The sequence below is a fragment of the Hemiscyllium ocellatum genome, chromosome 44 (genome assembly GCF_020745735.1).
Source record: "Hemiscyllium ocellatum isolate sHemOce1 chromosome 44, sHemOce1.pat.X.cur, whole genome shotgun sequence".
Taxonomy (NCBI): domain Eukaryota; kingdom Metazoa; phylum Chordata; class Chondrichthyes; order Orectolobiformes; family Hemiscylliidae; genus Hemiscyllium; species Hemiscyllium ocellatum.
In genome coordinates this window covers 936677-949864 of record NC_083444.1, presented here as the reverse complement: position 1 = coordinate 949864, position 13188 = coordinate 936677, and the positions used below count along the sequence as shown (strand labels likewise).

Genomic DNA, 13188 nt, shown 5'->3' with positions numbered 1-13188 from the left:
GTACACCCCGGTCAGACTGACTGTCCCGGCATGGTACACCCCGGTCAGACTGACCCACCCGGCGCGGTACACCCCGGTCAGACTGACCCACCCGGCGCGGTACACCCCGGTCAGACTGACTGTCCCGGAACGGTACACCCCAGTCAGACTGACACACCCGGCACGGTACACCCCAGTCAGACTGACACACCTTGAACGGTACAGCCCAGTCAGACTGACTGTCCCGGCACGGTACACCCCAGTCAGACTGACCCACCCGGCACGGTACACCCCAGTAAGACTGACCCACCCGGCACGGTACACCCCAGTCAGACTGAACCACCCGGCGCGGTACACCCCAGTCAGACTGAACCACCCGGCGCGGTACACCCCAGTCAGACTGAACCACCCGGCGCGGTACACCCCGGTCAGACTGACCCACCCGGCGCGGTACACCCCGGTCAGACTGACTGTCCCGGAACGGTACACCCCAGTCAGACTGACACACCCGGCGCGGTACACCCCAGTCAGACTGACCCACCCGGCATGGTACACCCCAGTCAGACTGACTGTCCCGGCACGGTACACCCCAGTCAGACTGACCCACCCGGCACGGTACACCCCAGTAAGACTGACCCACCCGGCACGGTACACCCCAGTCAGACTGAACCACCCGGCGCGGTACACCCCAGTCAGACTGACCCACCCGGCGCGGTACACCCCAGTCAGACTGAACCACCCGGCGCGGTACACCCCAGTCAGACTGACCCACCCGGCGCGGTACACCCCAGTCAGACTGACCCACCCGGCGCGGTACACCCCAGTCAGACTGACCCACCCGGCACGTTACACCCCAGTCAGACTGACACACCCGGCATGGTACCCCCCAGTCAGACTGACTGTCCCGGCACGGTACACCCCAGTCAGACTGACACACCCGGCACGGTACACCCCGGTCAGACTGACTGTCCCGGCACGGTACACCCCGGTCAGACTGACACACCCGGCACGGTACACCCCGGTCAGAGTGACCCACCCGGCGCGGTACACCCCGGTCAGACTGACCCACCCGGCGCGGTACACCCCAGTCAGAGTGACGCACCCGGCACGGTACACCCCAGTCAGACTGACACACCCGGCACGGTACACCCCAGTCAGACTGACACACCTTGCACAGTACAGCCCAGTCAGACTGACACACCCGGCACGGTACACCCCAGTAAGACTGACCCACCCGGCACGGTACACCCCGGTCAGACTGACCCACCCGGCGCGGTACACCCCGGTCAGACTGACCCACCCGGCACGGTACACCCCGGTCAGACTGACCCACCCGGCTCGGTACACCCCAGTCAGAGTGACGCACCCGGCACGGTACACTCCAGTCAGACTGACCCACCCGGCACGGTACACCCCAGTCAGACTGACTGTCCCGGCACGGTCCACCCCAGTCAGACTGACACACCCGGCACGGTACACCCCAGTCAGACTGACCCACCCGGCGCGGTACACCCCAGTCAGACTGACCCACCCGGCACGGTACACCCCGGTCAGACTGACCCACCTGGCTCGGTACACCCCAGTCAGACTGACTGTCCAGGCACGGTACACCCCAGCCAGACTGGCACACCCGGCACGGTACACCCCAGTCAGACTGACCCACCCGGCACGGTACACCCCAGCCAGACTGGCACACCAGGCACGGTACACCCCAGTCAGACTGACCCACCCGGCACGGTACAGCCCAGTCAGAGTGACGCACCCGGCACGGTACACCCCAGTCAGACTGACCCACCCGGCGCGGTACACCCCAGTCAGACTGACCCACCCGGCACGGGTACAGCCTGATCACACCTTCCGTCCCTGCTCAGATCTGAATCTGAGAGAAGCCACTCTCACAAGCACAAGGCAGGGAATGCAGCTGGGAGCCTGACACCCCACCCCACCCCAAAGTACTCCATCAGCGATGGCCCTGAACGTGTTCAAGGGTTCTCTAATCTTCTGAGGGGTACACAGGTGCTCTCAAACAAAGCTGTTTGGAGTCCTGGCTCCCTCCAGGCCAGTCAGCAACCGACAAGGTCCACACGCCCCTGGCAACCCCTGGCCCTCAGACACTAAGTACATCGGTGATAGCCCAGTGCAGAGCCAATCCAAAAGGAACAACTATTCAGAAAGGAGTCGTGACAGACACAGAAACCTCACCGCCATTACACTGCAACAGGCGTGGGGCTGAAATGGAGAACATGGTGGGTCATCTCCTCATCACAGAGAGAGTTACCATGTTGGGACAGAGATGGAACTGTGGACAACCAGGGCTGAAACACAGTGAGAGTCATCACTCCCCACTGACCCTCTGTAACCCGACCATCACAAACAAGGCAACTCCCAGAGCAGGCCGGGGGGGGGAGGAGGGTGGGGGTGGATGGGGAAGACAGGGGGAGACAGGTGGAGGGGGGAGATGGGGGGAGGGAAGATGGGGGAAGGTCCCAGTGGGGGACACTGGCCGGGCGTTGCCCTGTGTGACACTGAGCCGGGAGGTGTCTCTCTCTCTCTCTCTCTCTCTGGTGGAGGGTTACTGAGACGGCGGGGTGTGGGATCTGAACCAGCCCCTGCCACAGTCTCTGAGACTGTAATTCCCACCGAGCCAAGAGGCAGCTGGGAACGAGCAGGTAAGCAGCAGCAGCAATCTCCCAGCGGTGACATTAGTGGTTACGTTATCACTAGTTAATGCCTGGTTAATTGAAACAAGGAGCAGCCTTCTCACGGGCACCCTCACCATTCCTCGTCTTTGTGAGCCAGGAAGAAGTCCTGCATCTGCTGACGTCGGAATTCGATCTTGTACTCGTTATAGCGTTTCACCGACTCGGTCTCATCCACGGAGTCGTCGAGGGATAGCAGGAACTCCTTGAAGGTCTTCATCACTGGGGGTGGAGGACCCACCTCCAGCTCATGCAGATTGCCCAGCCTGGGGGTAAAAGGGACACTAACAGCGTCGGTACAGTATGTCCTTGGGCTTCACCGGAAAACCAGACCACAACCTTCCCATCGAGGGCCTCACAGCCGGGGGGCGGGGGGGGGGGGGGCCAACAAAGCAGATCACCTCCACCACCACCTTCCCAACAGCAAGGTATACAGGCCCAGCCAGCAGCCCCACACCACCCACACACACCCTCACACACACACCCACCCACCCACACTGACACCCACCCACACACACACACCCTCACACACACACCCACCCACCCACACACACCCCGACACCCACCCACACACACCGACACCCACCCACACACACACACCCTCACACAGACACCCACACCCACACACACCGACACCCACCCACCCACACACACCCTCACACAGACACCCACACCCACACACACCGACACCCACCCACCCACACACACCCTCACACAGACACCCACACCCACACACACCGACACCCACCCACACACACCGACACCCACACCCACCCTCACACAGACACCCACACCGACACCCACCCACACACACCCTCACACAGACACCCACCCTCACACAGACACCCACACCGACACCCACCCACACACACCCTCACACAGACACCCACACCCTCACACAGACACACACCGACACCCACCCACACACACCGACACCCACCCACACACACCCTCACACAGACACCCACACCCTCACACAGACACACACCGACACCCACCCACACACACACACCCTCACACAGACACCCACACCCACACACACCGACACCCACCCACCCACACACACCCTCACACAGACACCCACACCCACACACACCGACACCCACCCACCCACACACACCGACACCCACCCACCCACACACACCCTCACACAGACACCCACACCCACACACACCGACACCCACCCACACACAGACACCCACACCGACACCCACCCACACACACACACCCTCACACAGACACCCACACCCACACACACCGACACCCACCCACCCACACACACCCTCACACAGACACCCACACCCACACACACCGACACCCACCCACCCACACACACCCTCACACAGACACCCACACCCACACACACCGACACCCACCCACACACACCGACACCCACACCCACCCTCACACAGACACCCACACCGACACCCACCCACACACACCCTCACACAGACACCCACCCTCACACAGACACCCACACCGACACCCACCCACACACACCCTCACACAGACACCCACACCCTCACACAGACACACACCGACACCCACCCACACACACCCTCACACAGACACCCACACCCTCACACAGACACACACCGACACCCACCCACACACACCCTCACACAGACACCCACACCCTCACACAGACACACACCGACACCCACCCACACACACCGACACCCACACCCTCACACACCCACCGACACCCACTCACCCACACCCTCACACACCCACCGACACCCTCACACAGACACCCACCCACCCACATCCTCACACAGACACCCACCCACACATCCCAACACCCACCCACACACACCCTCACACAGACACCCACCCACACCGACACCCACCCACACACACCCTCACACAGACACCCACCCACACCGACACCCACCCACCCACACACACCCTCACACAGACACCCACCCACACCGACACCCACCCACACACACCCTCACACAGACACCCACCCACACCGACACCCACCCACCCACACACACCCTCACACAGACACCCACCCACACACACCCTCACACAGACACCCACCCACACACCCCAACACCCACCCACACAGACACCCTCACACACAGACACACTCACACACCCACCCACACACCCCAACACCCACCCACACACACCCTCACACAGCCCGACACCCACCCACCCACACACACCGACACACTCACACCCACCCTCACACAGAAACACACTCGCACATACACTCTCAAACACACACACACAGATACACGCTCACACACACAGACACTCTCACACGCACACAGACACACACAATCTCACATGCACACAGAGACAGATACACACAAAGACAGACACACACTCACACAGACACACACTCACACACACACAGATAGACATAATCTCACATGCACAGAGAGACAGACACACTCAAACGCACATACAGACGGACACACATGCACACTCAGACAGATACACATTCACACACACACACAGACAAACACACATTCACACACACAGACACACTCACATGTACACACACAGACAGTACACACACCCACACAAGCGCTCTCTCATACACACAGACACCCACACACCTTCCCTCTCTCACACACACTCACACATGCCCCTTGACACATGCCCACAGACAGAACCCCAATAGCAGGCATGCACAGGGTTACTTTACAGACACGTTCACCTGGCCGTCTGGGGCCAGAGACTGCAACGCTCGCTCAGGGAGCCCGACTGGGAATGGAGAAGGAAGCGGCCAATCCCAGCAGAGCAGCCCCGTGTATAACCTCACCTGGCCTGGATGGGTATGCCGTGGTGTTGCTGCATCATGTGCAGATCAGGGGGACCCCAGGGCTGAGGGGGACCGTAGCTGGGACCACCCCCACCGCCGTATGGCATCTCATAGCCGGCGTGATATGGGTCAGCGACGTGGTCATCCCTGAGGGAGAGAACCATTACATCAGCACAATTGCCAGCGATTCCCACACCCAGATGTCAAGCAGCTTTGGGAAGACGGACTCAGTACGGCCACCATTCTATCCTGACAGAGGAGTGGTCACAGCTCGCTCCAAAGGCAGGGCCTGGATTTATCAATCTAACTCGGGAATCTAAAATCAGGGTCAGCTGGAGTACTGACCATTCCTCCGGGCTAGTATTAGACTAATGATGGACCCTCTAATGGCTCCAGTGCCACCTGTCAGCCTCGCGCTCCCCAAGAATCCCCCCCACCCCCCGGTATGTCCTTACCTACTGCTCGCAAAACAAAACATTTCACTGGTACACGTGACAATAAACCAAATCCAACCGTTCAGCCCCCTCCAGCCTGCCTGGCCGGTTAACCTGATCTCCTGTTTCGGTGCTGCTGCCTCACTCAGCTCTCGATTCCTTTCCAATCGATGGGGAGATTGAGGCCACTCGATGGATGAAGGTGCCCAGCCCATGATGGATGGTGCGGACACAGTCCTGCCCGGCAGCTTCAGTACTCACCATTCCCTTCGCACCCGCTTCTGGGGAGGGCTCAACTCATGTCGAGGGGGAGAGAACCGCTCCCTTCGGCCTCGGTCATAGTCCCTGTACTCACGGCTCCTCCGCTCTCTCCCTCGGTCCCACTCTCTGCAAGTCAAACCAGAGAAAGGTCATCAGTGACGGTCCCCAAACCCTGGGACAGGGTCAGCTCAGCACAGAGCAACACACACACACACAGAGCAACACACACACACACACACACACACACACACACACACAGACACAGAGCAACACACACACACACAGAGCAACACACACACACACAGAGCAACACACACACACACACACACACACACACACACAGACACAGAGCAACACACACACACACACACACACACACAGAGCAACACACACACACACACACACACACACACACACAGACACAGCAACACACACACACAGAGCAACACACACACACACACACACACACACAGACACAGAGCACACACACACACACACACACACACACAGAGCAACACACACACACACACACACACACACACACAGAGCAACACACACACACAGAGCAACACACACACACACACACACAGACAGAGCAACACACACACACAGAGCAACACACACACACACACACACACAGCAACACACACACACACACACACACACACAGAGCAACACACACACACACACACACACACACACACACACAGAGCAACACACACACACAGAGCAACACACACACACACACACACAGACAGAGCAACACACACACACAGAGCAACACACACACACACACACACACAGCAACACACACACACACACACACAGACACAGAGCAACACACACACACAGAGCAACACACACACACACACACACACAGACACAGAGCAACACACACACACACACACACACACAGAGCAAACACACACACACACACACACACACACAGAGCAACACACACACACAGAGCAACACACACACACACACACAGACAGAGCAACACACACACACAGAGCAACACACACACACACACACACACAGCAACACACACACACACACACAGAGCAACACACACACACACACACACACACACACACACAGCAACACACACACACACACACACACAGAGCAAACACACACACACACAGACACAGACACACAGAGCAACACACACACACACACACACACACACACACAGAGCAACACACACACACACACAGACACAGTACACACACACACACAGACACAGACAGCACACACACACACACAGATACACACACACACACACAGTACACACACACAGACAGACAGACACACAGACACACACACACACAGTACACACACACACACAGACACAGTACACACACAGAGATACACACACACACACAGTACACACACACACACACATACACACCACAGAAACAGCAGCTTATATCACTCCACTCACACAACAGGGGAGAGGGGAGACAAGGGAGAGGGGGGAGGGCAGGGACAGACCAGAGCAGGGAACATGGGAAAGGGGAGATGGGATGGGGATGGGGATGGGGGAGGATGGTGCGGGGAAGTTGGGACGGGGAGAAGGACACAGGTGGGGTGGGGTGGGGTGGGGGGGGGTGGGGGGGGGTTGGGGGGGTGGGGGGGGGGGGGGTGGGGGGGGGGGGGGGGGGGGGTGGTGGGCCGGGCCGGGGAGAGAGGGCAGTGTGGAGTTAGAAACGAGATCGGGCAGAGGAGATGCGAGGTATAATCGAGAAGTTTGTGGATGACCTAAACTGGAAGGGGTAACCGGTGAGGAGGGTCACCGTAAAATGCAGCAGGATCACAACGGGAAAACAAACACTGCTGGAAAAGCTCAGCAGGTCTGGCAGTGTCTGTGAGGTGAACCAGGTCTGAGGAAGGGTCACTGCACCCGAAACGTTAGCTCTGATTTCTCTGCACAGACGCTGCCAGACCTGCTGAGCTTTTCCAGCAGTTCTTTAGGTTTCTATGGAGGGTAACGATGGACGGGGCAGCTCAGCAGGGCACTGGCAAATGGAACCCTGTCCAGAAAAGCAGGGGATGCACTCCGGGCAAGGGAGGACACACTGTGAGTGCTCGGGACACTCAGAAAGGACAGGGGATCAGAGGGATTAGATTAGATTACTTACAGTGTGGAAACAGGCCCTTCGGCCCAACAAGTCCACACCGACCCGCCGAAGCGAAACCCACCCATACCCCTACATTACCCCTTACCTAACACTACGGGCAATTTAGCATGGCCAATTCACCTGACCCGCACATCTTTGGACTGTGGGAGGAAACCGGAGCACCCGGAGGAAACCCACGCAGACACGGGGAGAACGTGCAAACTCCACACAGTCAGTCGCCTGAGTCGGGAATTGAACCCGGGTCTTCAGGCGCTGTGAGGCAGCAGTGCTAACCACTGTGCCACCGTGCCGCCCACTGATGTTTAGGAAGGCCCCACAGCTGGCAGGTACCGCTCAGGGCAGCGGGGATACAGCAGGCAGGTACCGCTCAGGGCAGCGGGGATACAACAGGCAGGTACCGCTCAGGGCAGCGGGGATACAGCAGGCAGGTACCGCTCAGGGCAGCGGGGATACAGCAGGCAGGTACCGCTCAGGACAGCGGGGATACAGCAGGCAGGTACCGCTCAGGGCAGCAGGGATACAGCAGGCAGGTACCGCTCAGGACAGCGGGGATACAGCAGGCAGGTACCGCTCAGGGCAGCGGGGATACAGCAGTAATTGTTATCCCTGCACCTGGAGGAAGGGGGGGATTTTGAGGGGAATAGAGAGGGTGGAGAGGCAGGAGCTTTCTCCATGAGTACAGTAGTGACAAGGGTGGGGGGGGGTTGAAGGGGACAACTTTGTTTTAAATTCACACATCGGTCAGAGGCTTTGGCAGCATTTATCACCCCGTCCCCAGTAGCCTCCCTTGAGAAGGTGGGGGGTGAGCTGCCTTCTTGACCCGCTGCAGTCCATGTGCTGGAGGGTAGACCCACAATGTCCCTGAGGGAGGGAATCCCAGGATTCTGACCCAGCCACACTGAGGGAATGGCGATATATTCCCAAGTCGGGATGGGGAGGGGCTCGGAGGGGAACGTGCAGGCTGTGGGGTTCCCCTGTATCTGCTGCCCCTTGTCCTCTGGGATGGGGAGGGGCTCGGAGGGGAACGTGCAGGGGGTGGTAAGTTCTTGCTACTATCCTCTGACTGATTTCCGTGAGCAACAGCCTGCTCCAGTCCACACCACTGACAGACTCCAGGTCAGCCAGCTTGGATATTCCTTCACCAAAGCAATTTCTAAATGACCGTGAAAATACCACACTCCCATCCATCAGGAGCATTTCCGAACTGACAGCCAGACTGCTGCGACCACTAGGACTCATAACAGCACACAAACCAACAGCCACTCTCAGACAACAACTCACCAGGACAAAGGACCCGATACCCAGCATGAGCAAAACCAACGTAGTGTACAAAATCCCATGCAAGGACTGCACAAAACACTACATAGGACAAACAGGAAGACAGCTAACAACCCGTATCCATGAACACCAACTAGCCACGAAACGACACGACCAGCTATCCTTAGTAGCCACACACGCAGATGACAAGCAACATGAGTTCGACTGGGACAACACTACTATTATAGGACAGGCCAAACAGAGAACAGCCAGGGAATTCCTAGAGGCATGGCACTCATCCACATATTCTAACAAACACATCGACCTGGACCCAATATACCGGCCACTGCAGCGGACAGCTGGAACTGACAACCGGAAGCGGCAGAGACAAACCACTATAAATGCCGGAGGAAAGATCACAGAAGCGCTTCACAGGAGGCTCCCAAGCACTGAGGATGTCACCTAGACAGGGGACAAAACGTCTGCAACACAAATTCCCAGCTCGGCGAATAGAATCACAACAACAAGCACCCGAGCTACAAATCTTCTCCCAAACTTTGGACAGTGAAAATGTTATCACCGAATATAAATTTCTAGTGGACAGGACTTATGTTCTGCCAAAATAAATATTTACTCTTGGACCTGAACCTCATGAACCAGATTTTTTAGATTAGTGTGGAAACAAGCCCTTCGGCCCATCAAGTCCACACCGACCCACCGAAGCGCAATCCACCCAGCCCCATTCCCCTACGTTTACCCCTTCACCGAACACTACGGGGCAATTTAGCATGGCCAATTCACCTGACCTGCACATGTTTGGACTGTGGGAGGAAACCCACGCAGACACGGGGAGAATGTGCAAACTCCACTCAGACGGTTGCCTGAGGCAGGAATTGAACCTGGGTCTCTGGCGCAGTGAGGCAGCAGTGCTAACCACTGTGCCACCGTGCCACCCACATTTGGTCTGATTTCAAACAGGGTTGACATGAACTCTATCTGGTAAAGTGCCACAGTACAGGCTTATGAGCAAAGCTGAAAAACTACAAGGGTCCATGGCAGCACGGAGGGAACTGGGATTGGGGCTGATGGTGTCAGACCAATGAAAAGGAATCCCTCTTTCGATTCTAGGGGCTGACGACATTTCTGACAGCACTCAGCGCTGCTCCCTCAGACAGCTCCTGGGGAATCCACAGGGTCACACACAAAGCTGAAGCCAGGTTTCAAAAGGAATCTCACCGTTGGGACTGGGTTTCCCGCTGGAATCTGAGCCACTTGCCTTGACTCCCCCAGCAGCAACACACAACCATGTCTCCGAAGTCACAAGTGACTCCAGTCCAGATCTCTATGACTCCATGAGCTGCCACAAAGATGCTGAGCAATTTTTATTGATGTCCCACAGGAAGCAGCCTGTCCCAGTCCCATCACAGCTCGGTGTGTCAACTGCCCCTGTCCAGATGGCACACAGTTACAGAGGGCTGTGAACACAGCCCTGTCCATTCCACAAACCAACCTTCCATCCACTGACTCCATCTACCCTTCCCACTGCCTCGGGAAAACAGCCAACCCTGGTGATCATCGCTTCCAACAGCGAAGAGATACAAAAGCTTCAGAACTCATACAAACAGGTTCAAGAACAACTTCCTCACACAGCACAGGAAGAGACCCTTCGGCCCAACTCATTTATGCTGAGCAAGTTTCCCAAACGGACTGAGTCCCATTTGCCTGGTCCATATCCCTCTAAACCTTTCCTACCCACTTACCTGTCAAAAATGCCGTCTCTGCACCTGGATGTACCACCTGCCTCTGGCAGTTCATTCCACACACAAACCAACCTCCTCCCCATGAATGAGGGGGATAACGCCGTCCCTCAGGACCCTCTGAAATCTCTCCCCTCTCACCTGCAGAATATCAGACTCTTGGACAGACCTCTCATACATTTGAGTTGATCTCTCTCTGTGCACCTTCTGTGTAACTGTAGCACTCTAGTCTGCATTTCCGTCTGTTACCCGGATGTATTCAGGCCAGGTATGACCTCTGCTTAACACACACAAAACAACACTTTTCACTGTAGCTTTGTGCATGAAAACAATAAACCAAATCAAATCAAATGCTACGGTGTATCTGGAGGTAGTGGAATCTTTCTGGTGTGCCAGTCAGTGCTGGAGCACCATGCCAATTGCTAACTGCACAGGAGGATCCCGCTCTCGCTCCAACCTGTCATTCCAATCATCTCTCCGTCGGTCGTCTCGCTCCCGGGAACGGTCGTAGTCGCTCCGTTCCCGACGGAATTTATCCCGGCGCCTCCGGTCGTACTCGTCATCGCTGTCTCCCATGGCTCTGACCCCGTCACTGCCCTGCCAACGCCAAAGGGAACAAAGCAACATTAGGCTCCGGTCTTCGGCCACACCCAGCAGCCGTCCCCTCACATACAATACCCCCACACGGGGAGGGGATGGGGGGGGGAGGGGGAGGGGATCGGGGGAGGGGATCGGGGGAGGGGATCGGGGGGGGGGGGGAGGGGATCGGGGGGGGAGGGGGAGGGGATCGGGGGGGAGGGGGAGGGGATCGGGGGGGAGGGGGAGGGGATCGGGGGGGAGGGGGAGGGGATCGGGGGGGAAGGGGATCGGCGGGGGGGGAGGGGATCTGGGGGAGGGGGGATATGGGGGGGAGAAGGGGATATGGGGGAGAAGGGGATATGGGGGGGAAGGGGATATGGGGGGGAAGGGGATATGGGGGAAGGGGATATGGGGGGGAAGGGGATATGGGGGAAGGGGATATGGGGGAAGGGGATATGGGGGGAAGGGGATATGGGGGGGAAGGGGATATGGGGGGGAAGGGGATATGGGGGGAAGGGGATATGGGGGGAAGGGGATATGGGGGGGGAAGGGGATATGGGGGGGGAAGGGGATATGGGGGGAAGGGGATATGGGGGGGAAGGGGATATGGGGGGGAAGGGGATATTTGGGGGGAAGGGGATATGGGGGGAAGGGGATATGGGGGGAAGGGGATATGGGGGGGGAAGGGGATATGGGGGGGAAGGGGATATGGGGGGGAAGGGGATATGGGGGGGAAGGGGATATGGGGGGAAGGGGATATGGGGGGGAAGGGGATATTGGGGGGAAGGGGATATGGGGGGGAAGGGGATATGGGGGGAAGGGGATATGGGGGGGAAGGGGATGGGGGAGGGGATGGGAGGGGAGGGGATGGGAGGGGAGGGGATGGGGGAGGGGGCTGAGGGGATGAGGGGGAGAGAGGGTCCAGCACCTTCCTCCCGCGGCCTAGGCCTCAGGCCCCCGGCCCCCGGGCTCTCCCTCTCCCTGGGGCTGGGGCTGCGCTCTAAGGCCGAGGATGACCCCACACCCTGAGCTACCCCAGGCCCAGGCCCGGGCCCGGCCCGGCCTCCCCTCCTGGGCCTGAGGCCTGGACTCACCAACACTGCGGCCCGCGCGGCAACTCCGCTCCGACCTCACCCTCTCCCGGAGAAACACCGCGGTCCTCCCGCCGCCAGAGGGAGCTCACCGCGGTCCTCCCGCCGCCAGGGGGCGCTCACCGCGGTCCTCCCGCCGCCAGGGGGCGCTCACCGCGGTCCTCCCGCCGCCAGGGGGCGCTCACCGCGGTCCTCCCGCCGCCAGGGG

At 58.6% G+C, this 13188-nt stretch overlaps 1 protein-coding gene across 3 annotated transcripts in view; it reads right to left on the bottom strand.

Annotated features, from left to right (window-relative positions):
• srrt (serrate RNA effector molecule homolog (Arabidopsis)) overlaps positions 1 to 13055 on the bottom strand; it is a 53752-nt gene extending 40697 nt beyond the window's left edge. Inside the window, exons 1-5 of one of the 3 annotated variants that reach the window (XM_060854507.1) lie at positions 12984 to 13055; positions 11768 to 11907; positions 6153 to 6278; positions 5458 to 5604; positions 2756 to 2962 (exon numbers count right to left, since the gene is read on the bottom strand). In XM_060854507.1, the coding sequence (XP_060710490.1) occupies positions 2756 to 2962; positions 5458 to 5604; positions 6153 to 6278; positions 11768 to 11886 (599 nt within the window). In that variant the 5' untranslated portion in view covers positions 11887 to 11907; positions 12984 to 13055. The other 2 variants (XM_060854506.1, XM_060854508.1) reach the window with 2 other exon arrangements.
• Between the last annotated feature and the right edge of the window lie 133 nt (positions 13056 to 13188).